At 36.9% G+C, this 27,924-nt stretch overlaps 1 protein-coding gene across 3 annotated transcripts; it reads left to right on the forward strand.

The window, feature by feature from the left end:
* The first annotated feature begins 66 nt into the window (after positions 1–66).
* On the forward strand, positions 67–27,829 carry edil3b (EGF-like repeats and discoidin I-like domains 3b). 3 transcript variants are annotated; one of them, XM_084401144.1, is made up of 11 exons: positions 67–263; positions 2,298–2,372; positions 3,417–3,446; positions 3,887–4,015; positions 11,462–11,575; positions 14,188–14,369; positions 19,244–19,399; positions 20,437–20,581; positions 20,666–20,850; positions 24,119–24,274; positions 26,020–27,829. In XM_084401144.1, exons 1-11 carry the CDS (start codon positions 197–199, stop codon positions 26,167–26,169), a joined length of 1,389 nt encoding a protein of 462 aa, XP_084257270.1. In that variant the 5' UTR covers positions 67–196; the 3' UTR covers positions 26,170–27,829. The 3 variants fall into 3 exon arrangements, with proteins under 3 accessions (XP_084257270.1, XP_084257271.1, XP_084257272.1); XM_084401145.1 differs by lacking the exon at positions 2,298–2,372; XM_084401146.1 differs by lacking the exons at positions 2,298–2,372; positions 3,417–3,446; positions 3,887–4,015.
* The last annotated feature ends 95 nt before the right edge of the window (positions 27,830–27,924 follow it).

Genomic DNA, 27,924 nt, shown 5'->3' on the forward strand with positions numbered 1-27,924 from the left:
CTGCCAGTGTCGAGTCTCCATCATCATCTTCATCACTGCAGTAAGAAGCATCAGCAGCAGCAGCAGCAGCAGCAGCAGCATCACTGCTCGGAGTCACAGCATCTCTCTGACATTAGATCTGCATCATCGCAGCTGAAACACGGGACGGATCGAGGCTTTACCGGAGAACCAGCGGACATACACAAGTTTCCTCGCGATGCTTCCTTTATTTTTGTTCCTGGTCGCCCGCATTGCCGCGTCCATCCCACATTCGACATCCACGGGTGAGTTCACTGAACACAACTCTCTGTGTTTAACATGCGACTCGCATTTTCACAAAACAAACCTAGATTAAGTTCATCACACACGCCAGAACTTCCAGACAACGTTTAATGCGTTTATTCACAGGTCGGATATAACAGCAGCATCACTTAGGCGTTTTATTCAAACGTCCTCTGACATAATTCATGAGGGAGATGATAATGAGATGTTGGGTTATTTCGGGCTTATGATCACTTGATCAGAGCCCTCTAAAAGACGTTCAATTAAATATGATATTAATCCAAGTAGCCTACATGCATCTGCTTGACACATAAAGATGGCAATGAATAGTAAAACGCCAGCTTGTCCATGTTTCAGTGCTCATAACTGTTATGATCTGTGATATTTGTTTGATATTACTTTGAGGTGATCCAGAGGTCATCTGAACAATAAATAGGCATCAAAAGACTATCATCTGCAAGACTGAAACATCACCTTGGTGTTTTTAATGGCTTAACTCAGTGTGATTGTTGTTAAATGTCATGTGCATCTCTTGCTGACCTTTACGGATGACTCAGTAATGGACTGTCACTGAGATGTCATTAGAAATCAACTGATAGAGTTTTTGTATAATCTTACTTATTAGAGCTGTTTTTAGCTATAAACCTATTGTTTTTTCACACAATTCACTTACAAAATGTGTACAATGTGCATAGTTTCAACCAAAATACCATATTTACTACAGTTTTTAGGTTACTTCAAACAGTGTATTCCTTCAAAAAACATATATCATTGAAACCTGTTTTGTTTTTAAACCTACAATTTCTTAAAAGTATTATCACAGATGCTTACAAAAACGTACTATGTACTTATGATCCATAGTTTCCACCAAAATACCATGTTTTTTTTCTGTAAAATATACAAACCATATAATCTACCGTGTAATAGGTTACAGTAAAAACAGAAATATTGTGAAATATTATTGCAATTTCAAAATATCAGTTTTCTATTTCAATATAGCCTACTTTAAAATAATAAATATGTAATTTATTCCTGTGATTCAAAGCTGAATTTTCAGCATCATTACTCCAGTCTTCAGTGTCACATGATCCTTCAGAAATCAATCTAATATGATGATTTGCTGCTCAAGAATTTATTATTACTATTGACAACAGTTGTGCTGCTTAATATTTTTGTGGAAAATGTAATGTGTTTTTTTATATATAATAATAATAAATAATTTTTACTGACCTCAAACTTTTGGTAGTGCTCTTCAAACCACATGTACAAAAACATGATATTGGCATGGTACCTGTCCCAACAACTACATTATTACCATGATACATAGTATTTTTTGCTGGTGAAGTTACAGTACCACAGTTTTATCCCAGTAGCAATAACTAGGCTTACTTTTTGGTGGAAACTGTATTTAGGCCTACCTTGGTACATTTCGGTAGGGGTTTTGTTAAAATAGAACTGTAAGCTTTGAGGAATCATTTATTGCCTTCCAGATTTACTGTGCTATCCATAATCAGATTGCAGCAAGTTTTTAGTGCCAGTGTTTTTGTATCAATGCACATAACACAACAAATGTTCCTGGCAGTGTGAAATTCACTGTACCGTGTGGATCGTGCTACTATAATCCACTCTGAGCTCTATGCCCTCAGTTTGTGTCGGGTCATTGTGAATCTAGACAGCTCCATCAGCCGTGTTTCTTTTTAAACACAAATAATTTTCTCCTATTTTCCATCTCACTTAACCTCACACATTTCTGAAGCACTGACATTTTGTCATCACTTAAACATCTTTAAGAGTCAGCAAGTGTATTCCAAAGTTTAGCCGACACGGACACCTGTGTAAACACAAAGTTCCACTCCAGATTCCTGTGGCTGAATAATTCAGGTGGAAATGACATGCAGCGTGGCTAAGGATAGCATCACAAACTGCATCAGTCTGCAACACACCTTTCCAAGTTATCGAGTTGACTTGTCTTTGGAAAAGAAGATGTATTCATTTCCTGTGTATACAGTTTGGTTACACGTTTACACGTTTTGTAGGTGAAGTATGTGAACCGGTTCCGTGTGAGAACGGTGCTGACTGTCCCACTACACCAGCTGAAGAAAATGTTTCCTGTGAGTTTTTAAGCCACTTTTAATGTGTCCTTTTGGATTCGAGAAGCCTAAAGGCCCATGAGATTTCATTTCTTGAGATTTTTCTCTGTAAGACAACATTTATGGAGCGATATGTACCTCTGAGTTGAGTTTTTTCCTATTTATCATTATCTGACGACGTATGAGTTTGCAAGGTTTAAAGGCCCGTTCACACGAAGAACGATAACTATAACGATAATGATAACTATATTAGCGTCCACACCAACATCGTTCTGTTTATTCTAAGCACACTTAAGTTTATCATCTGGCCCTTTAAATGCTCGCGCTCTTTAAAGCATGATGGATTCTGATTGGCTGTCAGTGTTTTTATCGTTCATCGGCTGGGAAAGATCGTTCTGAAAGTGATTCCAACGACATCGTTTCTCAGTGCCTTTTTATCGTTAAAGTTGTGGTGTGGACTCTGCTATTCTTTAAATTTTGAATGATTTTTACAACTATATCTTTATCGTTATCTTTATAGTTATCGTTCTTGGTGTGAACGGGCCTACAGTGATGTTTTATTTCTCCAAACTCATACAAATAAAGCTTCTCCAAAGATTCTTAGATTCAGCAAAGAACCCTTTTCTTATTAAGAATCAGTTTTGGCTGTTCTTGAGTTGCTAGATGGTTCTTCAGATCAGAATTTTGGCTTACAAATGTAGAAAATAAAATTATTTATACAAAATATAATCATATGTGGTGTCAGGCAGAGACTTATGGGAATGTCCTTTTAGTGTTTTTCACTGTAAAATATTAAGTCAAAGTTTTTATTTGACAGTATTTTATAATACAATTACATATAATAAACATGTATAGTATGGTAAGGTAATTTAAGCAAGTGGTAAGTTAACCAAATAACTGTTTTTTACTGTAGCATTTTTACATTCTTTTCCTGTAAATGAATTCAAAGTTTGTAGTGGAGCTTTAGAAGGATCTACTGTTTCATCTAATTGGAATCTTTATTTTTAATAGTGACAATAGAATATATCCGAATTTCACAAACTGTACATTCTGCTCTCTCAACAGCATCAGGCTGGGAAGAGCAATCTGAAATCGGTGAGTTTGTTTATTTGAAGTCTCCTTTAATGGTCTGTTCTTCTCATTTTAAGACAGGTTCAAACGAGCTTACTCATTGAGACTCCAAATATGAATGCCATATTAAGCAGATGGCTCATGTTCGGCTTATGAGCCGTGAACATAAATGATGTCGGCCTCGATTTCCATTCACTTGTTAATTCACATTTAAACATCTGCTTAACGTTCATTAGGAAGTCACACTGTCTGGAATCGTCTTTTACAGCCAATGCAGTATTTAAAGTGTGATGTTCAGACTGAGCTGAAAAGCATGAAATAATAATCACCTTGTGGGAATAGTGCGTGTGATCAAGCACACTACTAAACATCAAGTTCACTTACACATGAACCTGCGAGTATGACTTTAAATACCACTTCAAATGAATCCTGCAGATTTCAGATACTGTGTTTTTCTGATGCAGGGCTCTGCCGCCCGAACCCGTGTCACAACGGAGGGGTGTGTGAACTCAGTGACACCTACCGCGGTGACACTTTTGTTGGATATTTGTGCAGATGTCCACTTGGCTTCGATGGTGTCCACTGCCAACACAGTAAGAAACATTGTCTTTTTTAGGCACATTATTATAGTTTCAGTAATAATATGAGGAAACTTATTAATATGAGTGTACCTTATCAGCAGATATGTTTCTATCCTATATATATATAGGCTACATATACAGTGTTGGGGTAAGTTACTTTTAAAAGTAATGTGTTAACTAATTATGTTACTTTCTATGGAAAGTAATGCATTAAGTTACTTTTCTCACCTTGCTTAGGCTCGCTCTCTTCCAGGCCGTGCAGGTGTTTAAGTTCTTTTTTGCATGTGTTTAAAGTCCCCCTGTGGGGAAATCAAGTTTTTAATGTTGTTTATGTGTATGTGGTGTTTTTAATATGCTTTAAGACAAACCATGTGTAAATTCATGTCAACACCATTGCTGAGTACTTTCTCCTTAAAACTGCAGTGAACTAAAGACAGTCACAAAAACGCCGTTTGAAATCGTTGGTGTTTCTGACGTCACAAACTACCTTGTAACCAATCAGGGGTGCGTTTCCCGAACAACGACGTAACTTGCTGCTTAACTACCATAGTACGTGGTTGAAGAAATCACCTAGCTACTCACGACTGTTTCCCAAAACCGTATTGTCGCCAAGTGGTCGTTCAACCACGTTAGTTTATGACGTCAAGCACGTGGTGGAGTAATAACTTCTTTTAATGAATCTGTTTGAGATCGAATTAACGCTAGATGTTTTGCTATAAATTACAGACATGACATCTGAGGACTATTTCTCATTTTTCTCAGTTATTTTGCTTTATTTCCAGATTCAATCATAGGCTCGTTCTTACATAGTAGAGCACGTTCGCACATGGGCAGTCTTCAAAAACGGTGCTTTAAATCTCTTAACGAACTAAAAGACGTAAATTACATTTTTATGTATTCTAAATAAAAGACACAGGTTGTACTGAATGTCAGCTTGCTTATTTTGCTCAATATAAGGATTTATTTAGTGCACATGTCATGCAAACTAGAATCTATGCTGTTAACTATAGGTTGAGAACTGTCGTTTCAACCACACAACTTTGCGATGGTGTTTGCGAATGTTCGTTAGAACGATGGTTTCGGGAAACACTGATTCGTTGAACTATGCACTCTAAAAACTGCTGGGTTGTGTTAACCCAATTTTGGGTCAAATATGGTCTCACCCAACGTTGGGTTAAAAATTCCATTTAAAAATGGACAAACCCAGCCGTTGGTTTACATTTTTAATGTGACCAATTCAATTTGTCCATTTTTAAATTGCATTTTTGTCCATTTTTGATTTTGTCCAAAATGCAATTTGTCCATTTTTAAATGAGACCATATTTGACCCAAAATTGGGTTAACACAACCCAGCAGTTTTTAGAGTGTGCTGATAACAACGGAACTTGCGAACATAGTTGGCTAACGATGCTTTTGGGAAACGCACCCCTGATCAACAACATGTGATCGTCAACGAGTGGATCTCTGAGCTGTTGTGAGTGAGTGGGGGCGGGGCTAATTTGCATATTCATAGAACTACGTATACTAAATGAGGCAAGGGTGTAGAGTTACAATCAAGCTATTTTAAGGCATGAATCATTTTTTTTAAAGGAAATAATGCTTAATTATGTCATTTTGGTGATCAAAGGTGAGTTTTAAGGGATAAAATGATTGACTACAGGGGGAATACAGGGGGACTTTCAACAACATAGCCTATATAACATATATATATATATATACACACACACACAAATATACATAAATCTCTATCTCTAGCTACCATAATAATAACACGTCTAGTTTAAAGCTACATACATCTGAATGAATGCCCACTATCTATCGCCCACTTGAGTACTGAATGAACGCATGTCAAGTATGTACAACAGGACAGCGCACTTGCTGTAGTGTATTATTTTGGCATTAGTCTCACTTGTGTAGAAACAGAATCCGCAATAAAGTGAATATCCATGTTTTTCTGCTTCATTTTATCTGATTTTTTTTTTTTTTTAAATACATAGGCTAATTAGCAAACAGCTATTTTTGTCTGTTTGCTGTAAGAGCTTGTTATTATTTGTTTTGTTTTGTCACGATTCTCTTGTTTCTGTGGTTACCTCACACCTCCTGCATTTTTCATGGATTAGGAGAAGGAATATTGTGCTCTGTTCTATACCGCCTAATACGCATCGCACATGTGCATCAGTGACCTTAATTTGCACTGTCTCCTGAATTGACTTCTGAGCCTAGTCTATAATTAATGCCAGAGTGAAAGTACAGCTGAGAAAGATAAGACACCGAGGCTTGGTTAGCAGCTAGGGGTGTGCATTGGCACTGCCCTCACGATTCGATTCGATTACGATTCACCAGGTAACGATTCGATTCAATTCGATTCTACGATGCATTGCGATGCATCAAAATTCTACTGCACACAACAAGGCAAAATTTTCATCAGTCATGAGGCAATACAAGCAGTCAGATATTGAACAACAGATTTTATTGGCTGCTATGTGTGTATTATCACTCTCCTGTATCTTTGACATAAATGTCATTAAATAAAATAAAATTGAATGGTACAGGGTATTGGATATGACATTTTCAAACCTGAAAAAGAAAGCATAAATCACTGCTTTCAGTGCTTTGAATGAGAAATGTTTCTCTTCTCACTGCTTGAGAACCATTTGAAATTAAATTTCAACTTTATTGTCCAACTCAAGGCCAGAAAATAAACAGTGTAGGGTGTAACGGTTCACAAAATTCATGGTTCGGTTCAATAGGCTACGATACACTTGTGTCACGGTTCGGTACGTTTTCGATACAGCAAAAAGAAAGAAATGCCAGAGAAATTTCCTTGATTTTTTTTTTTTATTCTTTTTTTATTAGAACTAACATCATAAAGTATGACTTTTTTTTTTCTTTGAGCAGTGATGGAGCTATAATTGACTCTTCTTTGGAGCATATAAAACAAAACAGCTCCTTGGAAAAAATTAAATGTAATTGTGCTTATAAACAAATGTTTATTTTAGTTCAGATTAACATTTGAGGGCAGCAATGTTATTCATAATGTCGAAATAAATCCGACATAACGTTACTTGAAAGCATTATAGCCTACTATTCCTGCCAAACTTCCAAAGTTGCAGTTAGTGTTAGGCTACTACAGTAAATCCATGGTGAATATTGCAGATCCGTGGACACTGGATAGTTCATTCATGTCACAATGTTTCTTCCTGGTTTCCACGTCAGCGCTGTTTGATCCGTTAATAACGGAGAAATGTGAATGTTTCTCACTAGATCTCGCAGCGATGTTATTACTTTAGTGGCGAGTTCAAATGCTTTCTTTACTGGATCTCTTAGCGTTGTGTAGTATAAGATCGGCTCGCGCTGCGTTGGTCCAAACTGATAAACAGTCCGTCACGAGTAGCTCAGTTTCGTTCCGCTTACATTGCGTTTGCCATTTGATGTTGTGGTCGCGCCAGCGTCTACATTATGAGCGCGCTCGCGACGCGCTTACATTTGAAATAACCGTTCGGTTTGAAAATGCGTGCCTTGTACCGAACGGTTTAGTACGAATACGCGTACCGTTACACCCCTAAAACAGTGACATAATCGATTATGGCACTTTGCCGCATCGATGCTGAATCGTGCATGCCCCGCATTGCGATGCATCGCCGAATCGATTATTGTTGACACCACTATTAGCAGCTGGAGGCTGGGCGAAAACAGACTGAGCAACGGCCTTAGAAAACTCTTTTTGGAGAATGACATTCAGATTCATTATCTGCCCCAGTCCCCATGACCTGATCAGTTTTTTCATTATAATTAGACTTCACAGCATTGGCCTCATGTAGGATGTTTAGCTGAGTGTGACATGTATAAAAAACCATGGATGTCACTACACATAAATGACATCCGGTGCTTAGACCATTAGCCTATTATAACGCAAAGCTTGCCCTATAGAGGAAAAAAAACCTTTTCAAAACTGTATTTAAAAGTATACTACAAATCCATTATCATATTTACTGACATATCGCTTGAGACTTACTTACTAAATATTATAATTAAACTTTATTTGGAGTACTTTATTGCACAATGCACATTTCTTAATATTAAGCCTAAAATGTGTGTATAGCGGAGTATAGCGCAGGGGGAAAGTTACCTGCTAGATCACAATTCATTTTCAATAAGAGGTTCACAGGAGAACTGGTGCAATCCTGTGAAACTGTTGTAGAGGAGCCATAAATAAGTGAAGTGCATGCCACCTCGGGGAGTGCTGCCATCCTCATCTGTATCGGCTATGCCAGGATCTGATGCTGGTTCTGACTTACTGTTTATTCTGTGTCAAGCACCACTGACTTCATTAACCTAGTTGCCTTGGCACAACTGAGCACAATGAATTTGCATTTCTTAAGAATGGAGTGCTGAAATCAGCATGTGTTCAACAATGGCACGAGCTCTGATCAGGAGAAGAGGCAACCAAAAGGAACTTGGCCATCTCAAAATGACATTTATTAGGTCAGAGGCTCTGTGTTTTCCTATGGAAGTAGCGTACAGTACCACAAATCCAGCGTGACAGCTGACCAACCCCCCTCTGCTCCTCACACCAATTTACTTGCTTGACTGCCTGGACTTTGGCCCCACGGAGGGAATCCCTCCAATCAGGAATCTGAGTTTGTTCTATCGCAACTGACAGCGGTGCTTGGATGCACATGACTTGAAGGCTGAATGCCAATGGTCGTTCCCCACTATGAATGTGCCAAAAAAACAAAACAATGCTTTGTGTTAGGGGTCATATAATGGAAACAGATTTCTTTTTTTTTTTCTTTTTTTTAAATAAGAGTTCAATGAATTACCACAATTTCTTTAAAAAAATAAAAAAAATAATGAAAAAAAATATATGAATAAATATATGTTTATGTATATGTAATTAATTCCTGTGATGGCAAAGCTGAATTTTCAGCATCATTACTTCAGTCTTCAGTGTCACATGATCCTTTGATGATATGATGATTTGCTGCTCAAGAAACATTTCTGATATTTATCAATATTGAAAATATTTAATACTTAAAATTTTTGTGGAAACCCTGAAAGTTAAAAGGTACAGCATTTATTTGAAATTTAAATATTTTGTAACATTATAGGCATAATGTCTTCACTGTCACTTTTGATCAGTTTAATGCATACTTCAGAATACACAATTCAAGTATTACCATTTTTTTTCTTACTACCCTAAACTTTTGAATGGTTGTGTGAATGTGACATATTCTAATGTTCATAATGCAAAACTAAATTCTAAGGGCCAGATTTACTAACAGCTTGTGCCAATGCAAACCCTCTTTAGAAATTAAAAACCATACTGTCAGGATTTACTAAAGACACACAATGAGAAATTAGCGCTGAAAAAGCATGGACAATTATTTTAGCGTCTGACCTCATTGCATATGCATTTGTAGGAGTTTCCCTTTCAGACGCAAAATGTATGGGTGGATAGTATTTAAATGAATCATGCAAGGTGATTTACTAAGGTTTGCGGTAGTCAGTTTAGTGGTATTTGCACCAGTACTTACAACCCAAAAAAGGCATAAGTGATTGTGCGCCTGAGATGAAATTGAATTTGTCAGTAGATCACCCATAGAAATTTCCACTCCCATTGGCTGCATGCTAATTTTGACATGTTTAGTAAATCTGGCCCTTGATGGTCATCATCAAAAGTACAGTATGAGCACAGTGACATATGACCACCTACATTTACATATCAATGCATATTCATCACTGCACCCAGGTGAGAACAGTGAGAACTACAGGTTAGCATATCACAACAGAGGCGATTTACATTGTAGTGCTTAAATGTGCAGTATCAAAAACAGCCTGATTAATGCAAGCAAGTAAAATGCACCTAAAATGCAACACGATTGTAATTTTCAATACTAAACTGAACTACATCTGGGGAGTGATTGTGTCGCCATTACTACTACTATTGCTCTACTTTCTGATAAAATGAGCACAAAAAAAAAACAAAAAAAAAAACCCTGTAGACTGAGAGGGGAATTGAAGCATATCTAGAGACCAGAATATCAGACTGATTTAGGCTAGTATAGCAACCGCATAGCAACATACTACTCTGAAAACCTTTGCAGCAAATTGCTGGAAACCCTCCAAAACACTTCAGCATCGTGACAATGATCAAGACCCACTCACATATTCTTCTAAAAACATAAACATCATTGAAATTGCAATGAGATTTTAAAAGTCCTATTCCTTTAGCTTTTCTTTTTACTCTTGAGTCTCTGACACCACCCCATCAGAGAAATCTAACATCAAATCCTTAAATCCCACGTTTGTTCTTGAGGTTGTTCTGTGACGCTGTTTAAGCTGTGGATTTGGTGGTTGCCCTCCTGTGTTCTTCTTCTGTGGAAAACCCAAAGGTGTGCTTTATCTCTGTCAGATACCTGACACAGTTGAGCCTTGCTTCACCTTGCAGATCCCTGAATTTCTGCTCGGATGACCCCGCGTCATGCTGTCTGTAACGAGTCTCTTGAGTTCCTTTCGTTCTGCTTAAAAATCAAAGCCAGAGGTCTGTGCAGCATTTGAGTCTAACATACGACAACATGAGCGTTTCTGCCAGGAGCATGTCACAAAGCTTGCTTATGAAATTAACATCACGGGAACTTTCGTGGCAATTCGTAACTATTTTACGTTTTGGCGAATTGGTGGCCAATACAATCTTATGTGTACATTTCCCTAAAATATGCTTAAGTGTCAAAGTCTCCTATGGACAACATTTAAGCAATAATATTTCCCTCTCTGTATGATGAGAGAGATTTTTCATCGCTGTGGCAAACCAACACATAATGAGAAACAATTAGGGGTGTAACGATACCCTCATGTCACGATTCGATACATATCACGATACTGAACTCGCGATACGATATTATCGCGATACTCCAAGACATATGATAAAAGGTTAACAAAAAATGTACTGTTGATTAAATTTGGTATTGCATTGTGGGTGTAAATGAATAGACTTGGACTTGGTGCTGGTAACCCAATGCACAGGACAATAGTGACACCAGAATACAAATATTGATGATTCTGAAGCTGAAAATACAGAATTATTTTAGATGAATATGCTTGCACTCTGTCACTGACTATATACAGTATATTTAAAATAATGTAGGCCACTTTTTACTGGTAACATAAGACATTTGGCATTATCAAATATTCCCCCATTGCATTATTATACATTATATTCAGCATTATATACTGTATAGTAGTTGAATGTAGTACTGACGCTAAAACTCTGAAAACTTGAATTATTATTTTGGGTGAACTTTACACAATATATATTGTCACTATTGTAACTACACTTTTGTATTGCAATATATTGTGACACCCCTAGAAACAATATTTGACATTTTGGATCTTTTTTCAAGTTGTCGCTTTGGATCATTTCCTGAGGTGTCCGCGGATGTCTGCTTGTCTTTTCAGATGTTAACGAGTGCGAGAAAAATCCCTGCAAAAATGGAGGCAGCTGCACAGACCTGCCAGCGAACTACACCTGCCAATGTCCCGGCGAATACATGGGGCGGAACTGTCAGTACAGTAAGTGAGAATCGACTTCATCACCTCATTTAATTAAACCCATGTGCGTAAATATTTGTTATCATCTCTTGAGGAGAAAACTAAAACTAGATTCTGTGCGTCAACTTGGGGATGAGAGCCATCTCCCTTCGACCGCGTTTTTAGGAGAATCTGAGTGAATGAGGCCAATATGACATTGACAGAGTAGGGTTCCACATTGCTCATGAAATCATTCTGTCATTTCAATGAATTCCGGCGGGGAACTGATTCTGTTTTGCTTATTTTTGTCCATGCAACATTTCCGAGACGTTTGTGCGCCTGAGCATGCCAGAAAGGCCTCATAACTCACCGTACGCTCTAGGACTCGAGAGAATACCGACACTTTCATAGCCATGACTTATTTGTTGGTATTTTTGTGCTGACTCAAAACAAGATTTTCCCTATCTGTAGCTTAACACTTCTATGAATGCATAAAAGAATTAGCTGAAGATTAAAGTCATGCACTCTTACTTACACGGCTCTCAGAGGAGCATATATAATGTTACATCCCTTCATAAGGTTTGGTTTGCGATCATGCTGTCCAAGCACAGCAGGCAAAACTCCCTTCGGGCAAGTCTGAACAGCCTACGGCTCCTTTTCGAATCTCCACAGTCGGCGCGTGGAACATTAAGTGGTTCAAGTACTCCGTTAATATCCCAGCGAGCGAGGGCCATCTCCGCAGGTGGACGAAACGATGACAGCAATGACCCTGGGGAGGACATCTTAGGCTTCGAGAGTGAAAACAGCATCTCTGTGTGTGAGAGCAAGGACACAACATCCATCGATGAATCCAAGGACGCTGCCTCCAAAAGCTCAGGGCTGACAGATGTTTTTGAGGACAAAACGGAGAAAGATGGCATTTCAGAGGCCGACACGGATCCTGTGGCGGGAACCTGCGAGAATGATATTATGATATTAGCATTTGAGACCAAAGAACTCTGCGTTTGTGGTATTCCTTTGAATTGCTTAATCTTCCCTTATTATATTTACTCTTAAAGAAAAAAAATAACATTTTCTATTAATAGTTCAGGAGACTTTTCCAAATAAGATAATTTTGATAATAATTCGATTAAAATCAATTCTCACATGAGTTAAGTTCAGACTTTTTAAATATATAAATGCAATCTAATTATTGGTCTTAGCCAGGGTTATTATAGTTTACTAAAACATAAAAAATAATTTTCCGTTGCTTCAAATAAAATGAACGTAAACTATATATAAAAATGAATATACATATATATAAAAACTTGGTTACACTTTATTTTAAGGTGTCATTGTTACAGTGTAATTATATATTAAAGTACTGAGTAATAATAATTAACAACATGTACTTACTATAGGGTTAGGGTAGGATTAGGCTTTGTTGAGGGTTAATTGCATGTAATTATGCATAATTTACTCTTATCACTATGGTAAGTACATGTAACCTATGTAACAAGGACACTGTAAAATACTTAAGCTTATTTAATTTCAGCTAGTTGCCAAGAAAATATTTCTCATTTTCATGGTTTAACTTGAACAATAAAACTAAAACTGAAATAAGTAAAAAAAAAACTATAAAGACATATGAATAAAAATAACCCTAAAACTTTAAATAAAAATACAATTTTAATGGAAAAGTAGAATAGTATCTCAATAATACTAAAATAACACATCTTAGCTATATAGCCTATATACTGAACAACATATTTCATTCATTTATTTTCACTGACAAAACTCCTCTGTATCTTTAACTTAAGTTGTAAGCTGTACATGAATTTTTAGTATTCACTAAATCACTAGAACCAGCTCACAAGAGTCATTTTTGCAGGAATCGTACTTCACTGTTCGAGTGGTATGTTGTTGATTAACTAAAAACAATTGACTCATAAGAGTCATCCGTTCTTAAATCAAACTATACTAATCTGGCGCTGTATGCATTTGATTCAGTAAGAAGAAGAGTCGTTCATTCAGTTTTGGAGCATAGACCTGAAAATTAAATTTCCACTTTAAACTGTCATAAATATTTGGAGCACAGACTTAAGTTTTTTCTCTTTTTAAAGAGACTATTGCTGAAGTGAAAAAAGTTGTAAAAAGTAAACTTGAAAAAAGTTTTACAACAATTATACATTTATTGTTATGAAAAAATTAAAACAATTAATATGAAATATATATTTTCTAAAACTGTGAGGAAAATCAAAGCCATAAATCTAAACAAGCTGTGTTCTAAATTTGAGGTTGATATCTTTAAAAAATTAGCTTTCAGTAAGACTTTGTTTGGGCGTAGTACCAAACTTTTCCAGTAGGTGAAATTCATCTCCCATTCATTTCCAATGAATACAAATCAAAACTATACAAGTGTGACTATTTTGTTCAGGACCATTAAACCATGTCCATAATTTTTTTGTGTGTGTTCACACAGAAAGTGCCAAAACCTTTACCAAGTTTTGTACCATTCCGATGAAGTAAAAAATTCTGCAAAAAAAAAACCTGAATAACACTGACCAGCACCAGAGCAAAATCCAGTTAAATGTCTATGAGAAGGAAACAACTGAATATTTTAAGATGAGAATATGTTATATGTGATCATCTCTTCTCTATGTTTATTCTCTCAGAATGTTCTGGACCTTTAGGAATGGAAGGAGGGATCATTTCGAACCAGCAGATAACAGCTTCCTCCACACATCGAGCTCTGTTCGGCCTGCAGAAGTGGTTCCCATACTTCGCCCGGCTCAACAAGAAGGGCCTCGTCAATGCCTGGAGCGCAGCCGAGGGCGACCGATATCCGTGGATTCAGGTAATCTGCCACATTGACTGCATTAAATGAAAATCTGCCAATCTAATGTCACCATAAAGACACATTCAAGTCTCATCTCATACTTTTTTTAAATAACTATTTAACTTTTTTAAATAGCAATAGTAATAGTGGTGCTTGCCTTAGCAAAAACACTAGCTAACAACTAACTTAATATGACTTCAAAGCTGTATACCAACCATCCAGCACAGAAACGGCTTTCTAAGAAAAGTATAAACACCCCCCAGTAATTAGTTTATACTTGGAGGCAAATTACATTAGAGATTTTAGGACTTCTAAAGGCGCGATTTCATTAGGAGACACACAGAAAGAACATTGTGGGTGTTCACAGCCACAGTAATGACTTAAGTGGTAACCACACGTTGCCACCAGCTATGCCCACTCAACACCAGCGTCCCTGGCCTTGTTCTGTTTGGCGTCCTTTGTCAGCCTGACTCAATTTTTGTGCTCTCAAGATTAAAGAAGGCTTTGATGCCAATATGCTTTTAAATAAGACCTCAATTTGTTGCTGGAAAACCGCATTACCTGTTTGTCTAGTCCTAAGATGTTCTCATTGCTGCGTCAGAGTTGGTTTTTGCAACAGGACCCACATTTTATATTGGACATCAAGTGGTGATCCAACCCAGAATGGGTTTTCAAACAACTAGATGGCAAGGACCCCAAATAAAAATGTGTGATGTAAAGACTTTGTTTTCCAAATGAAATAATTGGCCTTTACATTGTCATTCTACTAAAGCAAAAACAAATGTAAATAAAAATGAATCATAAATAAAATACATTTAATTTGTATTCATTTTATGGTAACACTTTTTTAAGGTCTCATTTGTAACTAACATATTAACTAACGTATTAACTAACATAAACTAACCATGAGCAATACATTTGTTACTGGATTTGATACTCTTTGTTAACGTTAGTTAATACAAATCCAGCAGTTCATTGTTTGTTCATGTTAGTTCACAGTGCATTAACTGATGTTAACAAATACAACTTTTGATTTGAATAATGTAGTAAATTTTTGAAAATAACATTAACAAAGATTAATAAATGCTATAGAAGTGCAGTTCATTATTAGTTCATGTTAAAGGGTTAGTTCACCCAAAAATGAAAATTCTGTCATTCTGTCACTCACCTTCGTTCATCTTCGGAACACAAATTAAGATATTTTTTGATTAAATCTGAGAGCAGTCTCACTTTTTCATAGGCTTCTAAGGGAATGAAACTTGCTGGCGCAAAAAATGTATTAAAGAGATCGTTAATATAGTCCAAGTGACTCCAGTGGCTCAATCTTAAGTTTATCAAGCGACGAGAATACTTTTTGTGCGCAAAAACCCCCCAAAATAACGACTTTATTCCACTATTCATTTCCTTCTCTCTGGGCCTCGAGTCTTTTCACGTAGTGTTTTAGCACAGCGCGTCTGTGTTGTACGTCACACGCATCACAGACATGACAGGCCAATAGTGAGCCTACGTGGTGACGTGCAACACAGACGCGCTGCGCTAAAACACTACATGAAAAGACTCGAGGCCCAGAGAGAAGGAAATGAATAGTGGAATAAAGTCATTATTTTTGTGTTTTTTTGCGCACAAAAAGTATTCTCGTCGCTTGATAAACTTAAGATTGAGCCACTGTAGTCACTTGGACTATATTAACGATCTCTTTAATAACTTTTCTGGGCCAGCAAGTTTCATTCCCTTAGAAGCCTATGGAGGAGTGAGACAGCTCTCAGATTTCATCAAAAACATCTTAATTTGTGTTCCGAAGATGAACGAAGGTCTTACGGGGTTGGATCAACATGAGGGTGAGTAATTACTGACAGAATTTTCATTTTTGGGTGAACTAACCCTTTAAAGGATAATTCCGGTATTTAGCACTTTGAGTATCTTTTCTGGTTTGTTTTGGATGAACTAGAGTGGTGGACAGAAATTTTGACGATGGGTCCTGTCTCGACTTTTTGACTCGTTTAGAATCGCCTTTGACCGCTTCAGAGTGGCTGGCAACGGGCATGCACGAACATGTCCTTAAAACAACCCTTAACTTAACTGTGCAACTCACCGAGTGGTTAGTGGTGTTCGTTGATGTTCCAAAGCAAGTAGCGTAGCGAAATACAGTTTCTGTCGTGTTTTATTTGGCATTTTGTAAAATCCCATTGATTTCTGTTGGAGGACTCATTGCTCATTGATATTACTGCGCTTCAGACTCAAATATCGAGCGGAAGTTTATACGCGGTTGTGGGGTATCTGAAAAAATAGTTCCACTATAGCAAATAACACGGATTGAAATCATACATTGCGCCGATATATTTGTTTTTTATCATCAACGAACACCACTAACCACTCGGTGAGTTGCACAGTTTTGAAAACGAACGTTAAGGGTTGTTTTAAGGACATGTTTGTGCATGCCGGTATTAGCCAGCCACTCTGAAGCGGTCAAAGGCGATTCTAAACGAGTCAAAAAGTCGAGACAGGACCCATCGTCAAACTTTCGGTGTCCACCACTCTAGTTCATCCAAAACAAACCAGAAAAGAGACTCAAAGTGCTAAATACCGGAATTATCCTTTAACTAGTTAACTAATGTTAACTAAAGAAACCTTATTGTAAACTGTTACCAACACTATCGGAGTTCATTAGTTCCCGCCAATGGGAAGTTTCAGCGATGTTGGTTCTGCAAGCATTTTTTCCATTAAGTTGGACTTAACGACTTTCCTGATGGAAAGAACTACAATCCCATGAAGCATTGCAAATTACATAATTGAATTAAAAACTATGGTGTAAAAAACAATTCACTTAAAGTTGATGATAATATCTATATATTTAAAATTTCTTGCAAAATATGCCGTCTGGAGTCGTGGCGCTTCATTGGGACTGGGCAGTTCTTTTGGGGTGATTTGCTCGCCACTACTCTCTGATTAGAGGAATTTTCTATACAGCATCATGGGTAATGTAGTTTTTCACCACTAATTAATAATTAACAACTTCGCAACTCCCAACAGGTCTGCCTTGTAAGGTTTACAAGCCGGGCCTAAAATTAACTTCTTTCCACACCTGCCAATGGTTACAGACGGCCATGAAAGTGTTTTTGCAAAAACAGGCAGTAATGACACCAGTGAAAATTCACAATTTTCAGGTTCAGAAACGTAATAAAGTAAACAAATATAAAATAACATGGCTGTTGTAAAAATGTATAAATTAAACATAGACTAATCCTTATTAAAGTTAAAGGTGAACTAAGTAACTTTTTTACCTTAACTGAACAGATTCAGAGTCATTGGAATGGTTATATTACTTATTCCGGGTTGAATGGTGGTCGTTTCGCACCCCCCTGGTGCCCGTGAGCGGAAAACACGCACTTGCAACTTTGAGCCGGCGGGTCGCCGGCCGCCGCGTCAGGAAGTCTCGCGTGATATCAGGTCTCGCGATGTAAACAATTGCTTTACGGCCAAAAGAAATCTGCTAAAATGCTGTCATTATTGCGCTCCCTCACGCTGTTCGAACCCGAATGAAGAAGACGTTTTAAAGAATGTCCCATCTCCTTTGATTTCGTTGATCTACTAGCGTGTCTGAGAATCGCCAACGAGTTTTTACAATAGTGTTGTCAAATATCTATTCCGAAGCTGTGGGGGGAGCTCTAGAGAGAAACCTGCGAGCAAAAAGCGAGAATACAGCGAAGAAATCCCGAAACTACTGAGCCCCGTTTTAAAGGGACTGTGTGTAGGAATTTCTCCCATCTAGTGGTGAAATTGTATTTTGCATTCAAACGAATAATGCTCTCCAGCGCCTCACTTTTTCAAATGCGCGTTGCATCTACGGTAGCCGTTATGTGCTAAAAAGCTTCAAGATGGCGGAACTACATGGAAGCCTCCGTGGACCTACCCGTCCCATGTATATAAAGATAAATTATTCGTTTACGAGGATTAGTCTGATCATTGGCATAGGTATTTGTACACCATTGAGGGCATATTTATTAATAAAAATATTGATTTTAGATAATAAAATACCTAAAAAGCTACACATAGTCCCTTTAAAAAAGTGATTCAGACAAGAGCAGTAAGTGATTTTCTCTTTGTCTTTTGTTGATGATTTCCATTAATGACACTGACAGCAGCAGGACTATTAGGCTGATGTCACTAAGACCTGCACGGATCCACTAAACTGTTACTGTACACACATGCGTTTTCTTTCTCAACTATTTGCATTCACTTAAGACATAAGGACTGTTTACTAGGATACTTCATGTGAATTTGTCCTTTCAAGTGCAAGAAGACACGAAAGAGAGCTTTCTGGGAGCGCGCTTCGAATGTTTGTGCACAGAAAACTTCAGACAGTGAGCGAGTAACGAACTGAGTTCGGTTTTTCGCCTTCTTGCGCTTGGTTGAAACTTTCGTGACGATGCAGCACTGGCCCGTCAACTGTCCCGAGCGTCGTTAACGTTATATTCTCACAACATTGCGTTGTTTCAATTCATAAACATGTTACCGGACAACTGGTGATTGACACGGTTTCATATACTCACCAACGCTGATTTCTACTTGCATTTGGCGCTTGGCGAGTGTTAATTTTAGGCCCTGTTTATAAGTATAAAAAAACATTTCCCTATGGAAAAAAATAAGTGGCCTTTTTTTACTTCCAGAACTCGACTGTTGAACTCTATTTACAATTTAAATCAGATTTATTTGCTTTTTACAGTGCAAACTTTCATAGCTAACTTCCACACAGCCCTTCTCCAGATACATAGCCATTCTTTTCTCTACCACAGCAATTTCTGATAGGGACAAATTATTACTCCACGGCCCACGAGGCTTCACTCGTTCATCTTGTAAGCGGAGGCTATCGATTTTGTGCTGTCCCCTCACAGATAAATCTACAGCGCAGGATGAGGGTGACCGGACTGATAACACAGGGTGCCAAGCGAATCGGAAGCCCCGAGTATGTGAAATCATATAAAGTGGCGTACAGCGAAGACGGGAAGGCCTGGAGCATGTTTAAAGTCAAGGACACAGATGAGGACATGGTAAGACGGGGCACGCCGTTCGTTCCAGACGAGATGAGAGAGCCCTAGGGGGATTTTTTTTAATTAAGAAACTGTCCGCTTAAGAACTTCTCCTGCCGACTCGGCCCTATTTCCAGTTTTTATTTTTATCAGTCAGACTCCTCTGATTTAATATATCTGCAACAAATCTGCCTGAAAACTATTTTATCCCTTCAATGTAGCATTTATCATAATTTAGGCCAGCTATATACTGTATATGAATTATGGCTTTTATGATAATGATAAATAAATAAAAGTACATATTGATTTGACTTTAAATTATATCATTATTAAAATTCTAATATCATATTAAATAATTAAAATGCACTATTGTTTAACATTTTGGGGTCAGTATAAAAAAAAAAAACAACATTTTAATGAAAGAAGTCTCTTATGCTCACCAAGGCTATTTATATATTACGTAATATTATATTAATAATATTTTTGAAATATTATTACAATTTAAAGTAACTGTTTTCTCTTTATATACATTTTAAAATGTACTTCTTTGGTGCAAAGCTGAATTTTCAGCATCATTACTCCAGCTTTCAGTGTCACATGATACTTCAGAAATCATTTTAATATGCTTAATTTTCCGCTCAAAAAATTGTTCTTATTATTGTCAATGTTGAAAACAGTTGAGCTGCTTAATATTTTAGTTGGAAACCGTGGCTCATTTGTTTACAGATCCTTTGATTAATAGAAATGTCAAAGAACAGCATTTATTTGGTATTTAAATGGAAATCTTTTGTAACATTATAAATGTTTTTACTGTCACTTTTGATCAATTTATTACATCTTTGCAGAATATAAGTATTAATTTATATTTTATTATATTATTATTTATTATTTATATTCTATTATTATTATTTTTTTATCTTACTGACCCCGAACTTTTGAACAGAAGTGTATGTGGGTTAAAAACAGTGCAGTGTCATATGAGAAACATGTAACTAACTTATTACATGATTTATCATTATATAGTAGTTATTATTAATAGTTTTGTTATTTTAATGCAGATGTTCACAGGAAATACCGATAACAACACCCCCTCTGCCAACTCCTTCAGCCCGCCGATTGAAGCGCAGTATATCCGCATTTACCCACAGGTCTGCAGGAAACACTGCACACTGCGAATGGAGCTCCTGGGCTGTGAGCTCACAGGTCTGTGTTTTGACACTATGGGCGCAGTGTTCGACACAGTCATGAGTCATGAGAATTATGTTCACTCTTGCAATTGTTTTTCAGGATGCTCAGAGCCCATGGGGATGAAAACCGGACACATCCAGGACTATCAAATAACCTCCTCCAGTGTGTTTCAGACCCTAAACATGGACATGTTCTCCTGGGAACCCTCCAAGGCCAGACTGGACAAACAGGGCAAGGTCAACGCGTGGACATCAGCCAATAACGACCAATCACAGTGGCTGCAGGTCAGACTTTAGACTTTCATACTGTATTACACTATTACTGTATATACTGTACACTCACCAGCCACTTTATTAGGTACACCTTGCTAGTACCCGGTTGGACCCCCTTTTTCCTTCAAAACTGCCCCAATTCTTCGTGGCATAGATTCAACAAGGTGCTGGAAACATTCCTCAGAGATTTTGGTCCATATTGACATGAGAGCATCACGCAGTTGCTGCAGATCCATGATGCGAATCTCCTGTTCCAGCACATCCCAAAGCTGCTCTATTGGATTGAGATCTGGTGACTGTGGAGGCCATTTGAGTTCAGTGAATTCATTGTCATGTCCAAGAAACCAGTTTGAGATGATTTGAGCTTTGTGACATGGAGCGTTATCCAGCTGGAAGTAGCCATCAGAAGATGGTACACCATCTGTGGTCATAAAGGGATGGACATGGTCAGCAACACTACTTAGGTCGGTTATGGTGTTTAAACGATGCTCAAATAGTACTTATAGGCCCAAAGTGTGGTAAGAAAATATCCCTCACACCATTACAGCACCAGCAGCCTGAACCGCTGATACAAGACCGGATTGATCCATGATGCTTTCATGATGTTTACGCCAAATTACCATCTGAATGTTGCTGCAGAAATCCAGACAAACCAGGCAATGTATATATATATCTACTGTTAAAAAGCTTAGGGTTAGTAAAACATTTTTTGGAAGAAATTAATACTTTTATTCAGCAAGGAAAAAATATAGATTTTGCTCATTAAAACGAAATAGATCAGCAAGTTATACGATATAAAGCTTTTCTCTGTGTTCTCGCTGTTTTTTAACCCATAGTTAAAAACACTATGTATTCTGGTTTATGAAGCCCTCTCTGGCAACCAATCATGAGCTAAACAATGTTTACTTCATTAAATATCCATGACTTTGTACAGTCGCAGAAACTTTCATTTTCAATTTCTGCCTCTGAGGGAGTTAAAAAGTCACACAGTGACACGCACAAACTGGAGTGATAAACAGCTGGTGACAACCAGAGAAAATGTATGTGGTGATTTCAGGATTTCTAAGGAGGCACCAAATAGGATACCATATCAAGTTATTTCATCCGATGGGATCATTTAGAAATCCAAGTGGGCTGAATTTGACACATGGTGGGTGGTAGGATGTGGCATCAATCTATTTATATGATTTTAGCCAAAATTTCCCATGCCATATCAATCAGTATTCTGCAGGATAATCTTTCATTTCATCCATAATCTTCCATGTACACTCAGGTCAGTTTGAGGTCAGCTACTGTACCACCAACGTCACTAATCTAGCTAAACCGGTAGACTGTTATCGTTATCAGTGAACCGTAAATCTGAGCTCGGTCTCAGAACGGAGGGCCGTGATGTTTTTAAATGGCTGAGTCTGCATCCATTGAACTGAGATTGGGAAATTGGATCCGAGAGAACAGCCTAATGTATATATTATATGACACCGGCACGCTTGCAGAGCCCAGCCCAGCCCAGCCGCTCAAACACTCCTCTGAGATTGCAGAGCTGCTATGAATGCCGCTCACGTCAGGCCAGGTCAGAAAGCAGAACCTCAGTCCTCATGAAAAAATAATACAGAGCCAGGAGGGGAGGGAGAGAGAGAGAGAGAGAGAGAGAAACTGACTGCGCAGTTGTGTCCCGTTCAGGATGTAGGAAACGGAATAGCTTATTCATATAACAGCTGTATATTTTAATAATATGCCTACATATTGTTTAATATGAATATGATATCTTATCATATGAGGTATTTCCAGAAATATTAAATTATATTAATAATTATTAAAATAGCAAGTTTAATATTTATTTAAACATTTATATATGTAATATGACTTGAGTAGATATTTCTCTAAACTAATTTCAATACTGTAAAAACAATTAAGAATAGAAATTCTATTTTAAAATAAATCGAATAAAATATTCAAAAGTGTCGTCTGTGATGTGAATTTATTAAATGTAATGAAATAAGTACAAATGTGCTCGTACTTATAAGTAGCCTACATTTGAACTTATTTCATTATATTTACATTTTCATTTATAATTTATTTTACTACTAAGAATCTTAGTTCTCTAAACTAAGAATAAAAATTTCATTTTAAAATAAAAAGAATAAAATATAAATGATGTGATTTATTCAATTTAATGAAATAAGTACAAATGTCTTAACTTATTTCATTATACTTAATACATTTTCATTTCCTCAATATAATAATTATACTGAATCATGAGAATTATGTCATTATTTTATAGAGCTATTTAAAAAGAATATGGTGCTTTTATTTAAATTCTACTTTGATGGTTGTATTAATTATTTTCACAACGAGTTCTTCAGCTGAGAAAAATACATTAGTCTGCAAAATGTAGAGACTTAAATAATTAGAATTATTTTATTATAATTAATCTTATTAGAAAGTTATTTGACCTAAACGATGAAGTTTTTTAAGTTTTAAATACATGTGTATTTACATAAACACGCCCTGTGGGTGTGGCCAATTCAGTTCAACCCTAACCATCCAGAAATGCATGTGATGGATTTCGAGAGAAGCACACTGTAGTTTCAGGCCCTTGGGCATCATCATCTTTACCTTCATGAGGCACGGCTTATTTTAATAAAAGCCAAGTTCGTTAATCAGGTCTTACTGTTTTAGCGAAAACAAGAAGCTTCAGAGCAGTTCATTACAGCAGCCCGTGAAACCCTGTAATACCTCTAAAGTAATAGACATACAAAAACCCAGCGGCCTGGAGATGTTCCTGCGGTGTCAGTGCCGCTGATTTACTCCGGTCCTCCGAGAGGAAACTCTGACGTCAATCATCCCGTGAAAGGCTGTTTTAAACAGATAACAGGCTGAGAGTGAGTCCTACCAAAGCAGGTGTGAGATTTGTTTTAACTTCAGACACCTTTCTAGTCATTTGCAGAGGTATAACCTACTTTACAACGACACTTTTAGACGTGTCTACGTTGCAAGAGCCCGTCGCACCTTCAGTTGGATGCCCCGTTTCTATTTTTGCGCAGCTACTCCTGCTATTTTACTCTCCCCTTTGCAGCATTTTATGTTATTGTTGCTGAAATCTACCTTTGAGCTCACTACACCATTTTCTCCATCGACTGCCATTCAAATTTAGCTGTGTATGCTGATGAAAGAAAAGAAAATTTTCTACGAACAACATTTTTTTACCGTAAAATGTGCTTCTTAAGTGATATATTGTATGTCTCTCTCTCTGTCTCTCTCTCTGTCTCATTATCACCAGATGGATTTGCTGATTACAACCAAAATCACAGGAATTATCACCCAAGGAGCCAAAGATTTCGGGCATGTGCAGTTCGTTGGTTCCTTTAAATTGGCATTCAGTAATGATGGAGAGAGATGGCTCATATATCAGGATGAGAAGCAACAGAAGGATAAGGTAGGACACTTGCTGTGTTCAACAGAGTATGTGAACGAACCCCTACGCTTCATTTTTGGAATTTGATGCTATTCGAAATACATTTTATGAGAATTGAATGTCTTTTATAAAACTCCCTCAGCTGATTGTAAGGAATAGATGGAGCCTCTCACACAAACTCAGTGAAGGACATGACTTTGGCATTAGCCTTGAGAAATTTTAAAGCTCTCAGCATTTTTATGACAATCTCTCACCTCCAGCTGAAGAATCACCTCCATGCTTCCCGTCCGGAGCGGCTGCAGCTGACAGGACTTTTTTTCAGCTTTTTCAAGCTTTTGGCAGACACAAAACTCCAGCAGGAGTCATTCTGTGGAGAAGAGCGAGACAGTTGTTTCTATTTAACGTTCATTAGACAAATATAACATGACTGATGCCAGTGTTGCTATGTGATTGCTAAGGTGTTCTGAGTACACTGACTGATTGATTATTTATTTATTATTTTTAAACTAAATATAATCAGAATTATTAAATATGAATAATTTATATTAATATAGATAAAATTTGTTTCGATTTTTGGCTATATTCAATATATAACTATATTATTTTCTAACAGCCACTGTTGCCGGGTAGATTGTTTAATATGAGAACTAAAATGCAGTGACAGTCTAGAAATAATCATAGCATGTTTTCCAGCGTTTGTAATTACATAAACACAAAAAGACTTTTATACATACAGTAATAATATATAAGCACACTGCCATTCAAAGTATGAGGTCATTAAGATAATGATACTTTTTTCAGCAAGGATGCATATACATTTATCAAAAGTGACAGTAAGGATATTTATAATTTTACAAAAGATTTCTATTTAAAATAAATGCTGTTCTTTGGGACATTCTATTCGTCAATGAATTCTGACTAAAAATGTATCACTGTTTCTACTAAATATTAAGCAGCACATACTGTTTTCAACATTGATAATAATAATATGAAATATAATACGCTTCTTGAGCAGCAAATCGTCATATTAGAATGCTTTCTGAAGAATCATAATGCTGAAAATTCAGCTTTGAATCACAGTAATAAATTACATTTAATATAGAAACCAAACCAGGTCTTTTAAATTAATAAATATTTCACAATATAATTTTTTTTCCTGTGTCCTGTGTAGACTTCTATTGAAAAATCTTGCCGACTCTAAACTTTTGAATGGTAGTTTAGGCCAATAATGTTATTTATTACTAAATCATTTTAACAAATGACTTCCGAATGATGATGACTAGCACATTTTTCAAAATTGTATGTTCCCCGGAATTAAGTCATACAGGTTTATTAATGAGTTGTGAGTAATACTGACATAACTTTCATTTTTAAGATCTTTTGTGATCTTTTCTCATCATAGCCCTCTTCCTTCCCTCTGAATACACAGAGACAGAGTTTTTGTCCTCTGAATACACACACACACACACACACTGTAAGGTCATGGTTGGGGGTTGTTAGTGGTGTTGGGTGGGTAATCTATTCTGACAGCGCTGATAAGAGACGGTCTACTGGAATAGATTCTCTCCGAGGACTAATCTGTGAACGACGTCCTTTAACGAGTGCTATTAAAAGAGCGCAGGTTAAGGGTGTATGAAAGCCAAACGTTTGCTTTTATGGCCTATTTTACCACCACATTATTGTGCACTTTTTCAAATGACATCAGAACTTGCTTTCAACTGATTCAGCATTTTTAATAATTCTTTGTCCTTCTGCGTCATTGGCAGATCTTCCAAGGAAACTTTGACAATGAAACACACAGAAAGAATGTGATTGATCCGCCGATCTACGCCCGATTCGTCCGGATTCTTCCGTGGTCGTGGTACGGACGCATCACTATGAGGGCGGAGCTTCTGGGGTGTCCAGAGGAACTGTGAAAGTTCACCGCATTTATGACGGACTGTGTAAAAATAACTTTAAACATTTCTAATGGTGATCTTTCAAGGATGCTAATGAGTCGATGATGATTGTGATGACTCTGAATGGATTTTTTTTTTCTCTAAAAGAAAAAATCACAACGCTTTTTAAATGTTACTGTCATCGTACAACTGACTACTTTTATTTCAGAGTATAAACAGCTGAAATAGGTCAATTGAATCCACTCAGGTCAAAGGTCACCTGCTAGAATAGCACTTCGAGTTTATGATTTATGAAAATTAGAAGGAGGTTCTGAGAACTGTTGTTAACGTTCTTATGAATTTATGTATATTAACTACTGAATGGTGTCGTTTATAATTTATTAATATTCAGTAAAAGCAAAATAAAAGAATGATAAGTAGGGGAGAGTGGGGTAAACTGTGCCGCTTATTAAGATTTATTTGACACAAACACAAGACTAAAGGTGTTGTCACATTTACCGTTGAATGGTGAAATCTATGGAAGCTTATTTTCTGCCAGGGAATTAAAAGATTAAAAAGGTACATGCGACTATCTCACAAATTTGGACTTCTTTCTCGCAAGTTTTTTCTCACAATTCTGACTTTTTCTCGCGATTGCAAGTTTATATGCCACTATGCTGACTTTTTTTCTAATGAATAAGATATAAACTTTAAAAAAATAAAAATAAATTGTGAGATAAAAAGTCCTTTTTGATTTTTTTATTCTGTGCCGGAAAAATATTTACTCACACAGATTCGCTGTTTTGACCAATAGAAAGTTGCTGGGTTTGAAATGACTGTGAGCTGTGCATCAAGCATCTCTACACTATATTGACAATAGACAATGGACCTTTTTTTTCCTGTAATTTTCTGCTGAAATTTAACTAATGTGACTGTACCTTAATATTTATCATCATATTTCAGGATGTCGACTGAAATGAAAAGTGTCTAATAGCCACAGTGGTTCAGTGACACAACTTGCCCGTGTTTTAGGGGTAACCTGTGACATATCATGGGGTACATTGAATAATTGGGAAAATGTGAATATATTTACTAATGCATAATCCCTTTCTAAAGTCTATATGTTGCTGCACATAATTTGCATTTTCATAACCCGACCCAAAAATATGTTTACTGCTTATCACTTTTCTACAAGAAACATGCACAGTTTGCTAGAATAAATGGGTGACACATCTTACCCCACTCTTCCTGCACACAGCTACAGGCAGACTTATTTCAACACAATATAGCGTTCAGTATTTCATATATATTCAAAGTCAAGTATCCATGAAATCAAAATTAAATTAGTTCCTTGGTGGGGAAAAAAATGAATTTTTGTACCGTCGAATATCATGTTTCACAATATAGAAGTGAAATGGGTTGCAGGCTGCGTTTCATGTCGACTTGTAGCAAGCATACAATTGTTCCTTTATTCATTTCTTTTGTAGTGTTTTTAAAAATGTGTAAATATGATACAGTATACAGCAAGAGCAGTTTGTTATAAGTATATCTATACTAGCTTTCTATTTCTTCATCGCCGTATTCACTGGACAGTTACTGAACTGATTATAATGTAATATAGTATTACTGAACTGGTAATGGTCATTTTAAAAATAAAAATCAAACTGTGAGACCGTTCCTGCACAGCTACAGTTTTCTGTCCACTGAGTCTGAATATGTATAAGGACGTTTAGTTGCTGGTCTATTCCGTTTTCGCTGATGTTTTCGCTTTGCATACTTCAATAAACACACACA

The sequence above is a fragment of the Rutilus rutilus genome, assembly GCF_951802725.1.
Source record: "Rutilus rutilus genome assembly, chromosome: 25".
Taxonomy (NCBI): Eukaryota; Metazoa; Chordata; class Actinopteri; order Cypriniformes; family Leuciscidae; genus Rutilus; species Rutilus rutilus.

Excerpts from the sequence above, each read along its gene's own strand:
- edil3b (XM_084401144.1), top strand. The coding sequence starts at position 197 with ATGCTTCCTTTATTTTTGTTCCTGGTCGCCCGCATTGCCGCGTCCATC. Across the intron at positions 11,576-14,187 it reads GGGGCGGAACTGTCAGTACA|AATGTTCTGGACCTTTAGGA; the intron begins GTAAGTGAGAAT and ends TTATTCTCTCAG. Across the intron at positions 19,400-20,436 it reads AGGACACAGATGAGGACATG|ATGTTCACAGGAAATACCGA; the intron begins GTAAGACGGGGC and ends ATTTTAATGCAG.